This window comes from Platichthys flesus, chromosome 4 (assembly GCF_949316205.1).
Source record: "Platichthys flesus chromosome 4, fPlaFle2.1, whole genome shotgun sequence".
Classification (NCBI taxonomy): domain Eukaryota; kingdom Metazoa; phylum Chordata; class Actinopteri; order Pleuronectiformes; family Pleuronectidae; genus Platichthys; species Platichthys flesus.
The window spans coordinates 3,289,155-3,305,404 of record NC_084948.1 but is presented as its reverse complement, the minus strand read 5'-3'; the positions used below and the strand labels follow the sequence as shown (position 1 = coordinate 3,305,404).

The window sequence follows — 16,250 nt, the reverse complement described above, 5'->3', positions numbered from 1 at the left end:
CGATAATGTGATCGAATGGCTTTGATTTACAGTTAACAACTCCAGCACCTCGTCTCACTTGGCTCAGGCACAGCCATCATACTCTAGCCTAGCGTCCTGCTAAGGAAGCAGCAATCACAGCCAGGGCACTGTTGAGACACCACTGTGGATTTGCCTTCATTGCTATCACGGCCATAGGGGGTGCTGCTGAACTTTTTTAATATTGGTTGTAAAGCCATACACTGAATCTTGCTGCTGGCCACGCTTTGAGCTATGCTTCACAGTTAAACATGCAAGTTAATACCCTGACCTATCCTGTAGACATACACGGGCACAACAAGTGCCTCTTCACTATTGTGTAAATACCAAAAAAAGCTTGATGAATGCAGAATTAGTAGAATGGGAGGCCTGCAGCTTTGTAGTGTTTGATTTGCAGCTTTATTATGGTTACCTTGCTTCTCTGTATATTTGAATGTGATCAACAGTCACGATTGTCACACCTGATGCTGGTGTAACAAGATTTTCCTTTGCTTGTCGCTGTTAGCTGAGGCTCAGAGAACAATGAAAAAAAAAGCAATCTTTAAGGGGAGGACATTGTCCTGGTAGACAGTCTCAACCCCCCTTTGCAAGACTTTACAACGTAACGGGTGATACCTGCTACAATATGGTAGCTTATAACATTTGCAACTATAATGTGCTAGTAAACATTTTTACTGAATAAACCTCTGTGTGTGTTTCTCTTATTAATCAGTTTTACAGTATACAATCTCCACCTGCTCCCCCTCTGTTCACTGTAACATTCAATATGGCCAAAAGGTATTTCAAGATAAAAACGTTCAAATCAATTGATGTTGATTATCATGATGAGAAATGTAAATGATAACTATTATTTCTGTCAAGTTTAAAGACATATTTTTGCTCCTGAGTGATAATTGTGGGTTTAGACTCTGGCCAGCACTTATTAAACACAAATTATTTTGCAATAATTGTTGAAATTGTTTTAATGCCCAGCCATACTGTAACAGTAATCTTTGGTGAAGTTTGATGTATTATGACCATGAATGTAACCAGCATTGTTCATAAGTGTTTGCATTATTCTGTCGCCTCCAAATATACAAACAAGGGTTTGACAAAACAACCCACCACACCAGGATGTATTGAAAGGATGATGGGTCGCACACATTGAGACACATTGCATTGCAGCCAATAAATGACGGTCCACAACATCACAATAGCAGTTTGTAGTGTGTTAGGATCAATGCTTCTTGAATATTGATTAAACAGAATAGTGATACATGACGGCACATGTCAAGATGGTTCAAACTGACCAGCCAAAGTAGCATCTTTATACACCCATACAAACAAAACAATGAATAAAAACATACTTATATGCACACACACAAATTAAATATATCAAATTAGTTTAATAGCCTATATTAATAATGTATATACATATTTATAAATATAAATACATATCATGGCATGCTGTTAAAAAGATTAAGAGATTAACATGCATTCATTTATTCCAAACAAGAAAATTAATACTATATATTGACTGACAGTTGGAATGAAACTTGAATATATGGAATGAAACTATTAAACAAATACAATGAAACTTGGAAATATTGAATAAAAGTTTGAATATATTGAACGAGTTTGAATATCTGGATTAAAAGGTAGAAGTCATGGCAATGGCGCCATATGCAGTGTACAATAATAAAAACGATATGTGAAGGAAGTACATAGAAACATTGTACAAAACATAAACACGCACGCATGGATTTTTAAAGCGTGGACAGGAAGTGCTGGTTTATGGGGGGTGGGTGCCAATCAGTGGGGTCCACCTGTCTCACCTGTCTATATGAGCGGCTCTCTGCGGGCAGCATGGCCGCTCTCTCTGCTCCAGGCCTCCGTCGACACCTGTGGATAAGTAGCTGCAGCGGCCCGGAACGGAAACTCTGTCTCCGGCTGTAACCATGGCCAAGACCGGCGTCTCCGACCCCAAGCCCCTGCTGGACTTACACAAGAGGGTGAGCCTGAGGGCAGCGCGCTCCTTACATGTGTAACAACCATTATGTCTCACCAAGATGCCTTACTGAACAGTGTCTGAGGGACGGCAGAAATTAAGCATTTCCTGGGTAACGTTTTATAAGCAAGTCGTGTAGAATTATTGTTTGAATAAATTCCAATGGATTTTAATCCAACATGTATGTAATTGTATTCAGCTGCCATGCGTTGTCGGAGAGTCTCTGATTGGATGATCAGTGTTGACGATCACAATTGAATCACTATTTGATCAAGTTGTTTTCTGTCCATAAAAAACATACCTGCTGACCTGCAGCCGCAAGGCAGTCCGACTCAAAAACACCTTAATACGCAGGTAGATTCAAGGTGCTGTTCAGGGTAATAAAAAAACAATAAAAAATGTAAACTATTAAATAATCTGAAGCCACAATTTGATTTCAAGCTAAATAAAGTGGATTAAATAGAATACGTGGGAAAGGGCTAAAATCAAAAGGATAAATCTCAATAAGAATTAAGGCTTATTGATGGAACTGTTTAAATACAGGTTGAATAAAATGCAATGATGGGTTGTCCTTGTAAAATAGTTTAGTTAAAGGCACTTGTGAATTAAGTTTTTAACCTGGTTTTAAAAGGTGCACTGAATGCATCATTCATTATATAATCGGGTAGTTGGTTCCAGCGCTGTGCTACATAATGACTAAAGCTGCTTCTCCATGTTTAGATTTTAGCCTGGGTACCACAGGCAGACCACCAAGCTCTGTTAAGAGATTGAAAAACGAGCAGTAAAACATCCTGTGGTTTATACTGGCAGCCAGTGTAGAGATTTAAGGACAGGGGTGATGTGGGCTGTCTCTTTAGACTAGAAGCTCTTGCAGCTAAATTGGAGGTGTCACAGGTGCAAAGACATTTTGGCATCTGTTGTGGTCATAAAGACTGGCTGCACATTTTTATTTTCGGTGTCTAGGTTTGCAACAGTAAAAGATCTTCTTGTCCGTCCAGGTGGATGAAAGGCGGGCCCCGTTAAGAGCTTTGGCTAATGCCTGTGGACCTATAGACCGCTGGCAGCCTGTAGAAGAGTCCAGGAAGGTGCCTGTCAAAGTGGAGACAGAATGCAGATGGGTACGCAGTCTGTCCTGATTATAACCTGAAACATGCATCTTCTCATCTTAGTTTCCCCAGCACATATATGGTCTTGGTGTCTCCTATTTTCTCTGTCATGCTTCTAACAATTCTTCTAGCAGATGTGATTTGCACGTGTGTAAGGTGTTTGTCTGTTTACAGGAAAGGAGGTTATTAACGCAAACCAGTGAAGGCATCATCATGGGTTTCCATGAAGACAGTCTGACGCACTCAGACGGTAGTGCAATCAGTACCAATGATTTCCACAGAGAAATGTACCTTATTATGCACAAACTACTTTTCAACATTTATCATGAAATTATTAGAATGGCATTTGCTGTTTAACAGTAAAATTGCATAATGAAATTTAAGCAGCCATTTTTCTTCATGGACATTGCGTTTCTTAGCACTCTTTTTTTTTTGTTGTTTATAAGCTGAAACCAATCTGGTTGCATGTTGTGTTACACTATCTTGTTGTCCTTTCGATCTTGTGTAGATGTCGATGGGTGTGTTGAGGAGCACATGCTTCTTTACCCTGGTGGCCTGCCGAGTCTCCACAGCCCTCAGGCGCTGGTACCCAGCCTGCTGCGCCATGAAGTCGAGACGGCCCTGGAGAAACTAGGCCTCATATCGGACCGAACATACGGCTGGGAAATGTTTTTGGTCATGTTTTTGGTAAGACGACATGAAGAGAGGTTGCTAAAGTGCTTCATGTACGAGTATGCAGGACGCATTTTACAAGGGACAACACAGAACACTCTAAGACTAAAGCTGTGTCTCAATTCAGCGGCCGCATCCTTCAGAGGACACGGACTGTCTGGCCCATGAAGACAGCTTCCTTTTGCGGGCCGCACAGGCCGTGAACGCTGAACCCAACTAGGACTGTCTGGTCTACAGAGGCTTTAAGTGATTGGCAACACCAGCTCGTCCTGACCTTATTGCTGTTGCCTAGCAACAGAGCTAAAGTTAGACATGAAGAGCAAATTTGAATGCTCCTCTGTCTTTTATGTGTTGGGTTGAGTTGAACTTTGATACTCAGGCACTGGACGTCTCATCGCCTGCCAGCTCCATTTCCTCTTTGGAAGAATGGCTCCTGGGTTAGGTCGGGCTTGGAAGGATCTAACTGTTGGAGCCTTCATTTCTAGGGGATGGAAGGGCTCATTTGTGTTTTTTTAAATGGAACTGTTTTGTCTTCAAATGCAGTCTCTAAAAGATGCAGCCCCTGAATTGAGACACAGCTCAAGCTTTTACCATGTGCTCCTTATTTCCTGCTTTCATCCTACAGAGAACTCAAACACGGAGCTCTTTTCCCAACGCTGACCTGCCCCGGCATTTCACTGATGCCACTCGAGCTGTGCTGGTAGACTGGCTCATTCATGTTCATGTGAGTGTCGCTAGTAATAGGTTTCCTCATCCTCAAAGCCAAGCTTGTAAAATATTCATTCATGTGCTTGTTGTTTGGCTCTGTCTTGACTTTCTATGCAAAGTTGTAATACTTTCATTTCAATTAAAAAAAGCATCCATTTTATGTTGCGATCAGGCTACATTAAAGGAATAGTTTGACATGAAATGTGCTCTAAGTGGTAACCCTCTCCAAGAGCTAATGTTGTCATCTCTGACAGACGTTCGTAAGTAAGATTACACTAAAAACACTGATCTCCACGTAACTGTGGAAGGATGCGATATGGTTCAGTGAAGAATCCATTACATTTTGGTCCCCAACAGGGGTAGGATCCAGGAACTATTTTATCACTTAATTCAACATTATGAGATGAGTTTTTTTTTCAACATTTTTACTGATAATCAGTGAGAAATCTGGCATATTTATGGAACTGATACAATTTGGTGCAGCTTGATTGGCTTTAAGGAAACTTTTGGAGAAGGTATGCGGTTTACTGAGTACCATTGTAGTTCATGATGTTTTTGACAGTAAATCGATGGCCAAACAGGATTTATTACAGCAGCTCTCATTCATTCTGTTACTGAGAGTTAAGAGTAAATCAATAACACTTAAATGCGTGTGTGGTAAACACTAAGCCAGTTCTCATTGCACAAACACAAGGAAACCAGGGGAAACGACCAGCCTGCCTTTAACCAACAGCAGCAAAGTCGGTGCACCGAGCGCTCTCTAAATGACACATCTCATTTGTTTTATCTTTACAAGGCTGCTTTGTAGATACAGTGACTTTTAAAACCCATCCAAAGAATACAATAAAATAATAAAACAGTTTGTTGTTTATTTATTTTTTCACAAGTGGAATTAAATTGTATCTATTTCCTACCAGGAAATGATCCATTTCCAGGAAGAGACCCTCTATCTGGCCATACACCTCGTCAACTGCTCATTGCGTCAGATTAAGGTGACCACAGCCAATCTGCAGCTCCTCGGCATGGTTTGCCTCTTCATTGCTGCAAAGCAAGAAGAGTGTCTCCTCCCTGAGGTACGCTGCTTCCACAAATGACATCTTAATGCAGCAGACAGATTTCCCAAAGCCTCGTTCTTATGTCTGTTTCTTCCTGCAGGTGTCTGGACTCTGCTACTTAATGGACCACACTTACACAAAGCATCAGCTACTGCGAATGGAGCGCAAAGTCCTCTATGGGCTCAAGTTTGATTTGACCTACTGTCCCCCTCTGTACTTCCTTCTCCTTTTTGCCTCCATCGCTCGCTGCAGTTTAAAGGTAGATCTGAAAATATTTTCTCAGCTTTAACCCTGTTTTTTTTTTTCTTCCTGTATAACAGTTTGAACTGTTTGACTCTTCCTGCACTGTGCTCTGCAATGTTAAAATTTTTTGGGTTGATGGGATTTCGTTGAATGTTCAGAACGAAAAATGTGTGGAAATAATGTTCATATATTTCCTAGACTTTGTCTTTTACTTATGAAGAAAGCAGCAGAAGATTGTCCCGGACATATGCGTTCACAACATCAAGTGAGATTAGGCACCTGGTTAGATGTCGGAGGCAGAACATGACATGTAAATTATGCTCTGGAAATCTCATAGCACCAGCGTTTGACATTATCACCAAAAGCTCTTGAATCTTGTAACTTTTATTCTGAGATATTGGTATATTTGTTTATGCTGTTAGGTGTTATGATCTTCACTAAGACATTCACTTGTTCGATGTGCATTTTCTGGGAATTTTCTAACATGGGCTTAATCTGACGTTACCAGGGCCCTGGTTGGAAAAGTTTCAGTAAATATCTGGCAACAACTGACTCAAGAAAAACTGACTGCTTTTCCACAAACAGCCCCTCTGGAAAATGTCTGGACTGCAGTGCATTTTTAAAAGTTGTTTTAATTCCCTGCCTGTGACAATAAATTCGGCCAATTACTGACGATGCACAGACCTATGCTGAAGATCGAAGGCGCGTAGCAGACTGTCCTTTACATGTTGAGCTGCTCTTAACTCTGGTTTGGGAGTTGTGATTCAGTGCAATTGGCTGTCAACAACCCCTTCCTCCATAGCACTTTTATCAGAAATGTGCATGTTAAGATGAAGTAAAAATTTTTTTTCAATAGACTTCAGGAATTGAAGTCTGAAGTTTAATTCCAACCTGTCGTCTTGCGCCACCAGGTGGTGTTGATGGCTCGGTACCTGCTGGAGCTCTCTCTGCTGGAGGGCCAGTGTGTGGTGTTCCTCCCTTCACAGCTGGCTGGAGCCGCCCTCTGCTTGTCCCGCCAAGTCCTGCAAGAGCCCCAAACCCCGGAGGGAGAGGCTGCATGGGGCCTGGCCACCAGTATCCATGTCGGCAGGTGTGCACTCACCTTATCAACTGACTGTCTGCTATTACTTGATGCACTAACAAAGGCCTCTTATCACAATGCCCTTTTTTACAAGCCTTAGTTCCGACATTGTTAGATCTGCAGTCATATAGCCCTGTTTCTGATTTTTAAATTTATTATCCACTATCAATCCTCACTGTTTTGTGCGTTTCAGTGAGACTGCCCTGCTGATGATCATGCACATTCTGGCCAACGCTGCAGCCAAAGCCCACACACGAGAGACCTGTACAACTTTTATTAAATTCTCTTCCCCAGAGACCATGCACGTCAGCAGACACCCGGGTCTGAAGAAGGCCTCGGCCCTGTTAGGTTTACGTACTTGACATATCTGACTCACAGAATCCCGGAGCTTCAAGGTAGAGGTACTTGACTTGAGTACTTGACTTTTGTTTGTTCCACGCCTCTGGATCCTGAGGCATTACCATGGAAAAGGGTGAGGAAGAAGTTTGAAAGATTTATTGCAAATTGTTTGATAGAGAACTGCATGCACTATGCATGCATTGATTTAGCAAGGCTAGCCGCACATGTGTTTTATGATCTTATATTGCAGCCGATTTAAAAAATATATATATTTGAATTGTAATGATGTGTTGTCTTTTCATTTGTGGAACGGTTGTGGGATGTCTATAATATCTATATTTGAACATTTTAATGTAAAAATAAAGTATCTGCTGCAAAGGTATCGTACTTCAGCAAGTAATTTGTCAAAATTTTGAAGTTTCTGCCTTTCTACACTGATTTCTGCTGATCGAACAGAATGACTTCAGAGTCACCTTCCCACTGCATAACTGTAAAGTTGGCCACTCCCAGTTCCAAACCCAGTTTAGATTAAATAACACCCACAACTGCATGATAAAAGCCTCGACCAACCAAAGCCTTGTTTCTCACAATAAGTTATACGGAAGAGGGCCTGATTTCATCTTAACTAATTTTTTTTTTCTTTTTAAAACAAGCTTCAGAGTCACATGTTTAAGCATGCTGACACATCTGATTGGCTGTGAAATAAAAAATGGTGGGACAGCTGCAGTACATCTTCACGTGAAGAATAGTACTTTTTTCACTTGTAAGGAAAACAAATGCACACAAACTGGAACATCAATCCTCTCCTACACTTGCTCTATAAAAATGAGCTCAGTCATGTGCAGGCTTTCGATCGCAACTGTGTTCAGATCACAGGCAACATGAATGTAGCTGGTGGTGTTACTGGTGGAATGAGCTGAGTCCTCATTTGTCCGCCTATCGTTTTCTTGATCTAAACGTGACTCTTCATCAGTCTGCTGCTGCTGTTCTTTGTGTTCTTTTCCTCCACTACAGCTGTGTGCCTGCTACACGTGCGCTGCTCTCTGATTGGCCTCCCGGCGGACCAATGGGCGTTGAGCTTCCTCACAGACGGCTCTGATTGTGTCTGGTAGGTGGTCCGCGGCCCGGGAGGCGGCCCCGGGTTCAGCCGAGGTAAAGCAGGCAAACACCGCGCGAAGTACAGTGTGTGCTGGTGGTAACTCTGAGCTGCTGCTCCCCCGCACCCGCTTTAATGACACAGCCTGTCATTATTGTCTTTTTCGCCCCTCACTCTATTTGTTTCTAAAACAACCTGCCACCTTAAAACAGCGGCGTCAAGCTAGCTAGCGTTAGTCGCCGGGATTTCAAAACAAAAGCGTGAAAGTGACAACTGCTGGATAAACGTTCAGGTAAGTTCTGCTTCAGGAATATCAAACCAAACCAATGGATAGTGCTGAACGTGATCGGAGTAGATGACGTTGCTGAAAACATCGTATTTTTTTGTTTAACGCTGTTTATTTTTTGTTGAAACAAACCGGATGTGCTGTTGAGTTATTGTGACTAGCTTGAACCACATTGCTTTTCATTGTAGTGGGGAAATATAGCTGATTTGACAAAAGAGGAAAAGTACAAATAGATTACTGTAGTTCTGGTTGATAGCCGCTACAACATGCTCCTGCTTGCTATATTAGCATTTCTCTACGCCATGAACTTGAGTATGAAAGTACCTTTTTTGATTGTATATAATTTTCTTTTAACACACTTTGAGGTAGGTTTTTGTATACATGACACATCATATATAACATTGCCTCTGTTACGTCAGATCTCGCCACTTTCTGTTCCTTACTTCTCCCTTCATTTCATGTGTCTGTCGGCTTGTTCGCTACTGCAAACATGTCTGAAGAACAATGTGTAATGTATCGATCGTTTTCAACCCGTTCCTGGTTGTTAATGTACGTTTGTGTAAGTGTTTACTAGCCGCGTGAGTGTAGGGGACAGACAGACAGAGGGCTGGACTAAGAAGTGCTGTGTTGCATAACATGTGGCGGGTGGAGAGGGCACCTAAGGACAGGGGGTGATCCCGTCACGGAAACGTTCACCCCCGGAAACCTCTGCAGCTTGTTTGAAATGCCTCATCTATAGATGGAAGTGTGTGTAAACAGGAAGATGTGCTGTTTATCAAAGGTGGTGGTCGTTTGGAGGGCTGAACTATCACAACAACGTCACCTAGAATAGCAGATTCCTCCCTCAAGGCCAAAAGACTCCTTAAGTTGAATCAAGCTGCATCAAATTTTACCCACTCAGATCAGTTATCTAAATGAGCCTGATTTCCATCTGGATCCGTGAAACACTCCCTGGGGAAATCCTTCTCATAAGTTAAGGGTGCTTTCCGGACCCATACCCCGTCCGTCCTCCCAGTTTCATGGCAACCTGTCAAGTGTATTTGTTGTTACTATGCTAAATACCAGTCCTACAGTCCCCTTATGAAACCACACCAACATTCACTCGATCTGGGTTTTTATTTCAATCTGCACCAAATTTCACAAGCTGATACATTTCATGCCCTCAAACAAGCTGTTTTCATCAAGATAAACTAATTTATTTAGATGACAATAACTTTATCATTCTCTGCTCAGCATAGATTAAAATCTCAAAAAAACTAAAAAAAAAAAAAAAAAACTCAAAAACCTCATCTAACCTACTTCTCTTCCAGACAAATAACTCAAAGCAGAGCGCGCAGTGCAGCGGAGCATCTGGTGTCATGCGAGGACATCTATAGGGGGGAGTCTGGCTGTTAATTCCCCAGACTGACTCAGCCAGAAATGGACAGCACAAGAATGCGCATGAAAGGCTGTTCTTATTGAGAAAGCTACAATCCCCTGGTTGTTTGACAAGTTGCATCTACACCTGACGACAGCTTTACCTGAATGCATCATAGGTAATTGCTTGTCACTTTCTTGTTTGCATACCACTAAGTCTTTGTGGTTGGATTTGTAGAACAATGGGATCCTAGCTACTTGAGCAATGTGTTGGCAGATAAGTATGTAATCCTGTTTTAACAGCCTTATAATCTTGTACTAATGTTAGTTTGTTTTATCCAAGTTTAACCAATATATTTGTTTATTTTCCATGCCTGTTATCAGGATTTTCATCAATTCACAAGTCTTTTTGATACCTGTCATGCAGGTTTGTGTGGTAGACAAAGTAGGACTGAAGTTTCCCCTACAGCGTTATTTTGGGGCCGGCTGTAGCAGCCTTGTAAAAACATGTATTGACTGTGCTCCATTGTCTTTAGCGGTTAGCTGGAATTCCAGCATTTTATTAGGTTATGCTGAGTTTTATGCTCTGTATTCTGTCTGGTGTTAAAAGATGGTGTGCACAGGCTGTCATTGTGCATCAGTTGCCACTGTTACATCCCCGAAAGGCAGACACACAACAATCAGCACGTGCAAGTGTAGATCTAGTGGAGAAAAAACATTGGAAATACTCCTGAATCGTGTAAATCTTTTGTCCATTAGACAGCACAAATCAAGACAGAATTTAGGCAAATCATGTATCAAGCCTATCAAAGAGAAGAGGAGCAACATTATACTTGTTTAGGAGGTATGTAGTATTAACTGAACTGTTAGGAAAGAAACTGTTGCTGCTGAACAAGGGTGTGAATTTTATTGTCATCGAAGTCATTCCAAATGTGCTGCATTCAAAGTGTGTATTCAATGCTACAAATGCAACTGTAATAAGTTTTAAATTATAAAAATTCTGCAGGAATATTATATTGTAGGTTTTAGTGTTTTGCATCTAAAATCCAAACAAATAAAATGCTATCTATCCCGATGGTCATGAGTCTGTCTTAGCATGCAGTGGGTGACGGGCACAGACAGGGTACAGCCTCACAGGTCTGAAGTTGGGTTTCTATGCCGGCATTTTTTTAGCGGTTACTAACTCTCATCATGTTTTTTCTCATTAGGGTACAGTATGCCAAAGGAACAACTTTGCCTGAGCGAGCACAGCCCCTGTGCCACATCCAGCAAGAACGTCAAAGATGAGCGAAACAGTACGACTCTGCTGGCCATGTGTGAAACTAAAGATGCAGATGACTCCAGTGGAAGGGGCTCCCTCTGCAGCTCCGAGAAAGACTCAGGCTACTCTGGTCAGTTTATGTAAATGTGGCAGAAATATAACTAGAGAATTTACAATTTGCCATATGTTGGATTCTCTGTTGTATCTTGTATTAAAGCTGGATGTACAAAGTGCCATACGTAAAGTGTAGGACGTTTAAACAACATGTAGGGTATCATGTCAAGGTTTTGATTTGATCAGATGGAGACTGAAAGAAATGTAGCAATTTTTTAACTTGGTTCCTCAATTGTAGGAGACAGATATTACTTGAAAGAAAGTCACAGACACTTTAATGAGGTGTCTTAGTTCAAGTTTTGTGTCAATTTCTTGGCTGCCAATGACTGAATGTTTGAAGTCTGGGACCCATACACGACGACCCATAAAGATGACGCAGACACTGAAACACTAAACCTGCCCAGGTCGACTGAGTTCAGCTGACTGACTTTCCCAGTAGAGAATATCTCACTACTGGATCATAAAATCTCCTCAGCCGCTGTGGCTGTTAAAAGACCGTTCTCCTGGTGCATTGTCCTAAACCTCTTAAATCAACTGTGAAGTAGTCCAAAATAAGGCTAAGAGAGGCATTAACTGTCTGAGCTCACCATCTCTCTGCCCCTGCTGGGTGGCATTCAGACCCGTTAACATCCAGGTCTGAGCTAAGTTCAGATCTCTATGTACCTCAATGCGTTCTTGGATCCAATCTCCCTGACCTCATTGGGAGGTGGTCTGGGACGCATGTAGCCATATTGTTTCTGTGTGTGAACACAAACGCATCCTGGGCCACATATGAAAAACTGGCTTCTCAGCTGTTGCCTCTGAGCTGCTACAGCTTCACATTAATAAAATGTATTTTCACGGTTCTCCGTGTCCATACGTTGATTTGTTCGTGGCAAAATATCAACACATAATGACTAATACATTTTTTAAATGGTGACATCTGAGACCTCTTAAACTCAGACCGGGTAAAAAACACATAATTTGGTCCTCATGATCACAAATGACGATCATGACTATTTACATATAGTGGAGGAGAGTGAGATCTGATTAAAAGTGGTCATAGGAGACACGTTCAGGACAAATTTTAATACCAAGTGTCAACAGGGCCATAGGGATAGGACTGAATGGGGAAAATACTTCCTCAGTTGGTCAGTGGAACAGAACTGAGACTGAGTGGACACCTCTGTGTTGTGAAGGTGTTTTTGCAGTGGGTGCCAGGCCTTGTCCTCAATAGACAGCTGGTTTGTTTGTCGTTTTGCTCTGCTACTGTCATGAGTATGTCAAGTATCACGCCAATCATGGAGAAGGCTTTCCTCATCAGCATGTTCAGCAGCATAGCATTCCGTTCTATGACTGCCTCCCTTGCTTACCCATGTAGGAGTACTTAGTAGTTCTATGCTATGAGGCTCTATGTGCACACCCGTTTAGGAATTTATGCATGTTTGTCACTCTTCTCCCCCCTTGGCCAGATGGTATGGGGAAAAATGCAACAGTATCACTTCCAACTTGTGTCACAAGCTCAACTTTCCCTTTGTACACAGCTCCTGCGTAAGTCAGATTTCCTCATTTCTGTGTTGTCTTCTCTGCAGATTGCTCAGACTGGCAGCATATGGATGTGGAGGACCAGCATAGTGACAAAAGCCAGTCCGGAGGTAGTGAGTGTGCAGAAACCTCCCAACCTGGCCAGAGCAGAGAACCAGGGCCAAGACATTCTGAGAATTCCACCCTGATGCTTGCAGGACGTGAGCTCCCACCCAACTACATAATCAACGACATGGGGCTGAAGCAGGTAAGGCTGGTGTAGGTACAGACACTGAGGTAGGGAAGGGATACACACTAATCCTGTGCTAATAAGGATTCTAAACTTAAAGTTTACACTAAGCTATATTCTCAGGGCAGTGGACAGAGTCACAGCACAACAAGAGCAGGGTTTGCAAAGTGAAACTTTAAATTGTCACAGATGGATCAGTGTGACTGGCTCCCACTGTTGGAATGGCCTGTTTTGAGTTCGCAAAAAAATACATTCTAACTTTCCTCGTTATAGCCAGTGCTTTTATAAAATGTATTTTGATAAATCAGTTAACAGCCCTGCAAGGAAATGTATGAGGACACCAACTTTCTGTTATCAAGCCAATAGTCTGAATAAGACAATGCCATGTCGGATTAAGCTCAGAATAATCAGTTCATTATGTAGACATGTATACATTTGTATTGCATTATAACATCTCCTTCATAAACATGTCAGTTACCAACTGATTAATGCCACATGCCCTTGGTTTGAGTGTAAGCGTTTCCCTCATAATTAATTCAATCTGTTGTAGAAATGGGGGCACACAAGCCTGTGCACAGAAGTTTTTCAGCTTGGGTCCTTTTTTTGCCTCAGTGTCTCATACTTTTTTCTTCCTCCTAGATCCCCAAGCCGGACACGATCCAGAAAAAAGGTCATCTACTCTGGAGAGATAAAAGCTGGGAAACTGGCAGTTACGGTGCTCCCCCTTTGATCGTGTTGCCGACCACGGGGCAGCCACACAAGCCCTTGTCCCGGAAGCCCAACATCACGGGCAAGAAAAGAAACGGCACATACCTGCCTATTTTCAACTCCTGTTCCAGGATTGCACCACACCCATGCAAGAAGCCCTCAGATATATCTTCATCAAACGAAAAGCTCCAGAATCTGAGCGAGAATATGTGCACAAACCATAAGAGTGACATTACACCAGGGACCAGGAGTCTACTAGATCAGCACCTTAATAAGCAACCCAAAATAACATTCTCATGCTCTTCTTCACCCAGAGATACTGTATCCTCCTCCACTTCCACTATTGCTTGCTCGAGCCAGGGCTCTCCATCTTCGTCCACTGTGCACACCACCGGCTCCTCCTCCCTCCTTGCATACAGAGGACTTCACAGGAAGGGCACCTCTAATATTAGCCACCGCCGTTTCCTCAACGCATTAGAAATCCTAAGACAATCAGGTTTGTTAGACATTGCACTGCGCACCAAGGAGCTGCTGCGACAAAGCAACGCTATCGAGCAGGACATTTCCCAACTGCGCCAGCACACAGAGCTGCTGTGCCAGACCGCCAGGAACCCCAACCGCGGCCTGAATGGTGTCACAGCCTGGGAACCTCTCCACAGAGCCATGTCCGAGTCCTGCAGCTACCCCAACCTCGAGCTCCTGCACAATTTACTAACCCCACCTCATCCAGATTCTTCTGGTCAAGCAGAGAGTATTAACACAGTTGACAGTGAGCAGCCAGCCACTGACAGCTCGGATGTGTCACCAGTTCATTGTCCCCCAGTCTTACTGGACCCAAACCAGAACTGTCCTGTATCACCGCATCAGTCGGAACAAAGCAGGGAGCTTGTCACCGGTGGGAAAGTGACCTTTACGCCTCCTGATAGTTCTACCGGTTAGCACAATCTACAGTTCCTTGAGGAGTAGATCCTGCTAGTGGAGAACCGGTAGTTATGTTTGGATATGATGTTTCTTGATTTTTTTTTTATCTCTGCTTATTTCAGAACGTACTGTACAATATGTCAGGGTTCCCAGTTGATTTATTAATTTCACTGGAATTAAGTTTTGACATCTAAAATTTGATTTAATAATGAATGTGCTTAAGTGCAACTGATTGCCATGGCACCATCACCTATCACTACTACATACGTTACAGACCCACACGCAGGAGGAGACGCTGTCTGACCATGAGCCTTTTGATGGTTTATGTGAAAATAAAATGTGTTTCCTTATAAGGAAGAGGTAATTTGCTAAAAATCAAGCTGAACTTAATGCAGTTATGACAACTTCTGCGTGCAATACCAGGTCAGTTTTAATTTTGCCTTCACAACTGTTTGACTTTATTAATTGAAAATGGGAATAGATCCAATTTCTTGAAGATCATTTTTGAATGTAAAAGTGAGAGTGTCCCAATTCAGTGGCTGCATCCGCATTCTTCGGCTGAGCTGAGGCGTGATACTCAAGCATTGCACATCTCGTTGTTTTGCCAGTGCAATTACCTCTTTTTAAAAACAGTTAGTCATTTAAAGCACAACGAATCCTGCAATACTCGGGTCGGAAAGGATCCACCTGCTGGAGCCTTCGATTCTCTGGGATGGAAGGATGCATTTGTTGGCCGCATTTAAAGGAGCCATTGATATGGGACAGTCCAGTCGCACCACTGTGATGCGATTGGTCTTGAAATGCAGCCTCTTAAGGCTGCAGCCACTGAATTAGACACAGCTATAGATTCTTATAAATGTATTTCCCTGAGCAAGAGCAGTCGCTAAGATTGGTGCCTACGAAAGAGTCACTTTCAGGAAACTGATCTTATTTGAGGCACAACAGGGAGCCTAATGTTGCAGTGAAAACTCCTCCTTTAAAGTCACAGACTGCCTCACACTGCACTGCTTCAGGGACTTGTTTTCAAACGCTTCTCCAACAAAGCCTTAAAGACTCTAGTGATATTTTACTCTCTACGAAGATGCATAACCGCCACAGGCTGTGACACTCAGTGAACTCAATTCATTTAACATACACAGCACATGCCTTGTTATAATGGAAGCAATTTAACCACAGACTGGATGCCGACATCGCTCAGATGATCTGTTACACCATTTCCTCTCATGTAGCAGCTCTCTCCAATTTGATGATTTTCTCTTTGTTTGCACAGAGCCACTAACTTTTTCCTGTGGTCGTACCTTTTTTTTATTCATAGATGTAGCACCGTTTGCATCGTGAGCCTGAGAGAGTTTGACAGTGTTTTTGTATAAATTTGTTGACTCAGTGATTTATATGCATCTGCTCTGCGTGGATTATTCTTCCACTAATTTTGGCTCAATCATATGACACATTTTGAAACAGAAAGTGGTTTATGCAGTGCATTTTTACATAATTTTAAGGTATTCAAATAAAGCAATATAAAAAATCACATCAGAATGTGACCACT

At 42.3% G+C, this 16,250-nt stretch overlaps 2 protein-coding genes across 5 annotated transcripts; both read left to right on the top strand.

Moving 5' to 3' along the window:
* Positions 1-1,845: 1,845 nt before the first annotated feature.
* On the top strand, positions 1,846-7,472 carry ccnp (cyclin P). Its single transcript, XM_062385318.1, has 9 exons — positions 1,846-2,009; positions 3,004-3,123; positions 3,286-3,361; positions 3,620-3,798; positions 4,409-4,507; positions 5,409-5,564; positions 5,647-5,805; positions 6,701-6,879; positions 7,064-7,472. The coding sequence occupies exons 1-9, from the start codon at positions 1,956-1,958 to the stop codon at positions 7,230-7,232; spliced, it is 1,191 nt and encodes a 396-aa protein (XP_062241302.1). The 5' UTR covers positions 1,846-1,955; the 3' UTR covers positions 7,233-7,472.
* Positions 7,473-8,350: 878 nt separating this feature from the next.
* Positions 8,351-16,234, top strand: si:ch211-132b12.7 (uncharacterized protein LOC564531 homolog). 4 transcript variants are annotated; one of them, XM_062386478.1, is made up of 4 exons: positions 8,351-8,597; positions 11,156-11,338; positions 12,894-13,093; positions 13,715-16,234. In XM_062386478.1, the coding sequence occupies exons 2-4, from the start codon at positions 11,164-11,166 to the stop codon at positions 14,720-14,722; spliced, it is 1,383 nt and encodes a 460-aa protein (XP_062242462.1). In that variant the 5' UTR covers positions 8,351-8,597; positions 11,156-11,163; the 3' UTR covers positions 14,723-16,234. The 4 variants fall into 4 exon arrangements, with proteins under 4 accessions (XP_062242462.1, XP_062242460.1, XP_062242463.1 ...); XM_062386476.1 differs by having other exon boundaries at positions 9,902-11,338; XM_062386479.1 differs by lacking the exon at positions 8,351-8,597 and adding an exon at positions 8,609-8,956.
* Positions 16,235-16,250: the final 16 nt, after the last annotated feature.

Bases quoted from the DNA above. Each gene is read 5' to 3' on its own strand.
- ccnp (XM_062385318.1), top strand. From the start codon at position 1,956: ATGGCCAAGACCGGCGTCTCCGACCCCAAGCCCCTGCTGGACTTACAC. The intron at 2,010-3,003 runs GTGAGCCTGAGG...TTGTCCGTCCAG, and splicing joins TGCTGGACTTACACAAGAGG to GTGGATGAAAGGCGGGCCCC. The intron at 3,362-3,619 runs GTAGTGCAATCA...GATCTTGTGTAG, and splicing joins CAGTCTGACGCACTCAGACG to ATGTCGATGGGTGTGTTGAG.
- si:ch211-132b12.7 (XM_062386478.1), top strand. From the start codon at position 11,164: ATGCCAAAGGAACAACTTTGCCTGAGCGAGCACAGCCCCTGTGCCACA. The intron at 11,339-12,893 runs GTCAGTTTATGT...TCTTCTCTGCAG, and splicing joins GAAAGACTCAGGCTACTCTG to ATTGCTCAGACTGGCAGCAT. The intron at 13,094-13,714 runs GTAAGGCTGGTG...TCTTCCTCCTAG, and splicing joins ACGACATGGGGCTGAAGCAG to ATCCCCAAGCCGGACACGAT.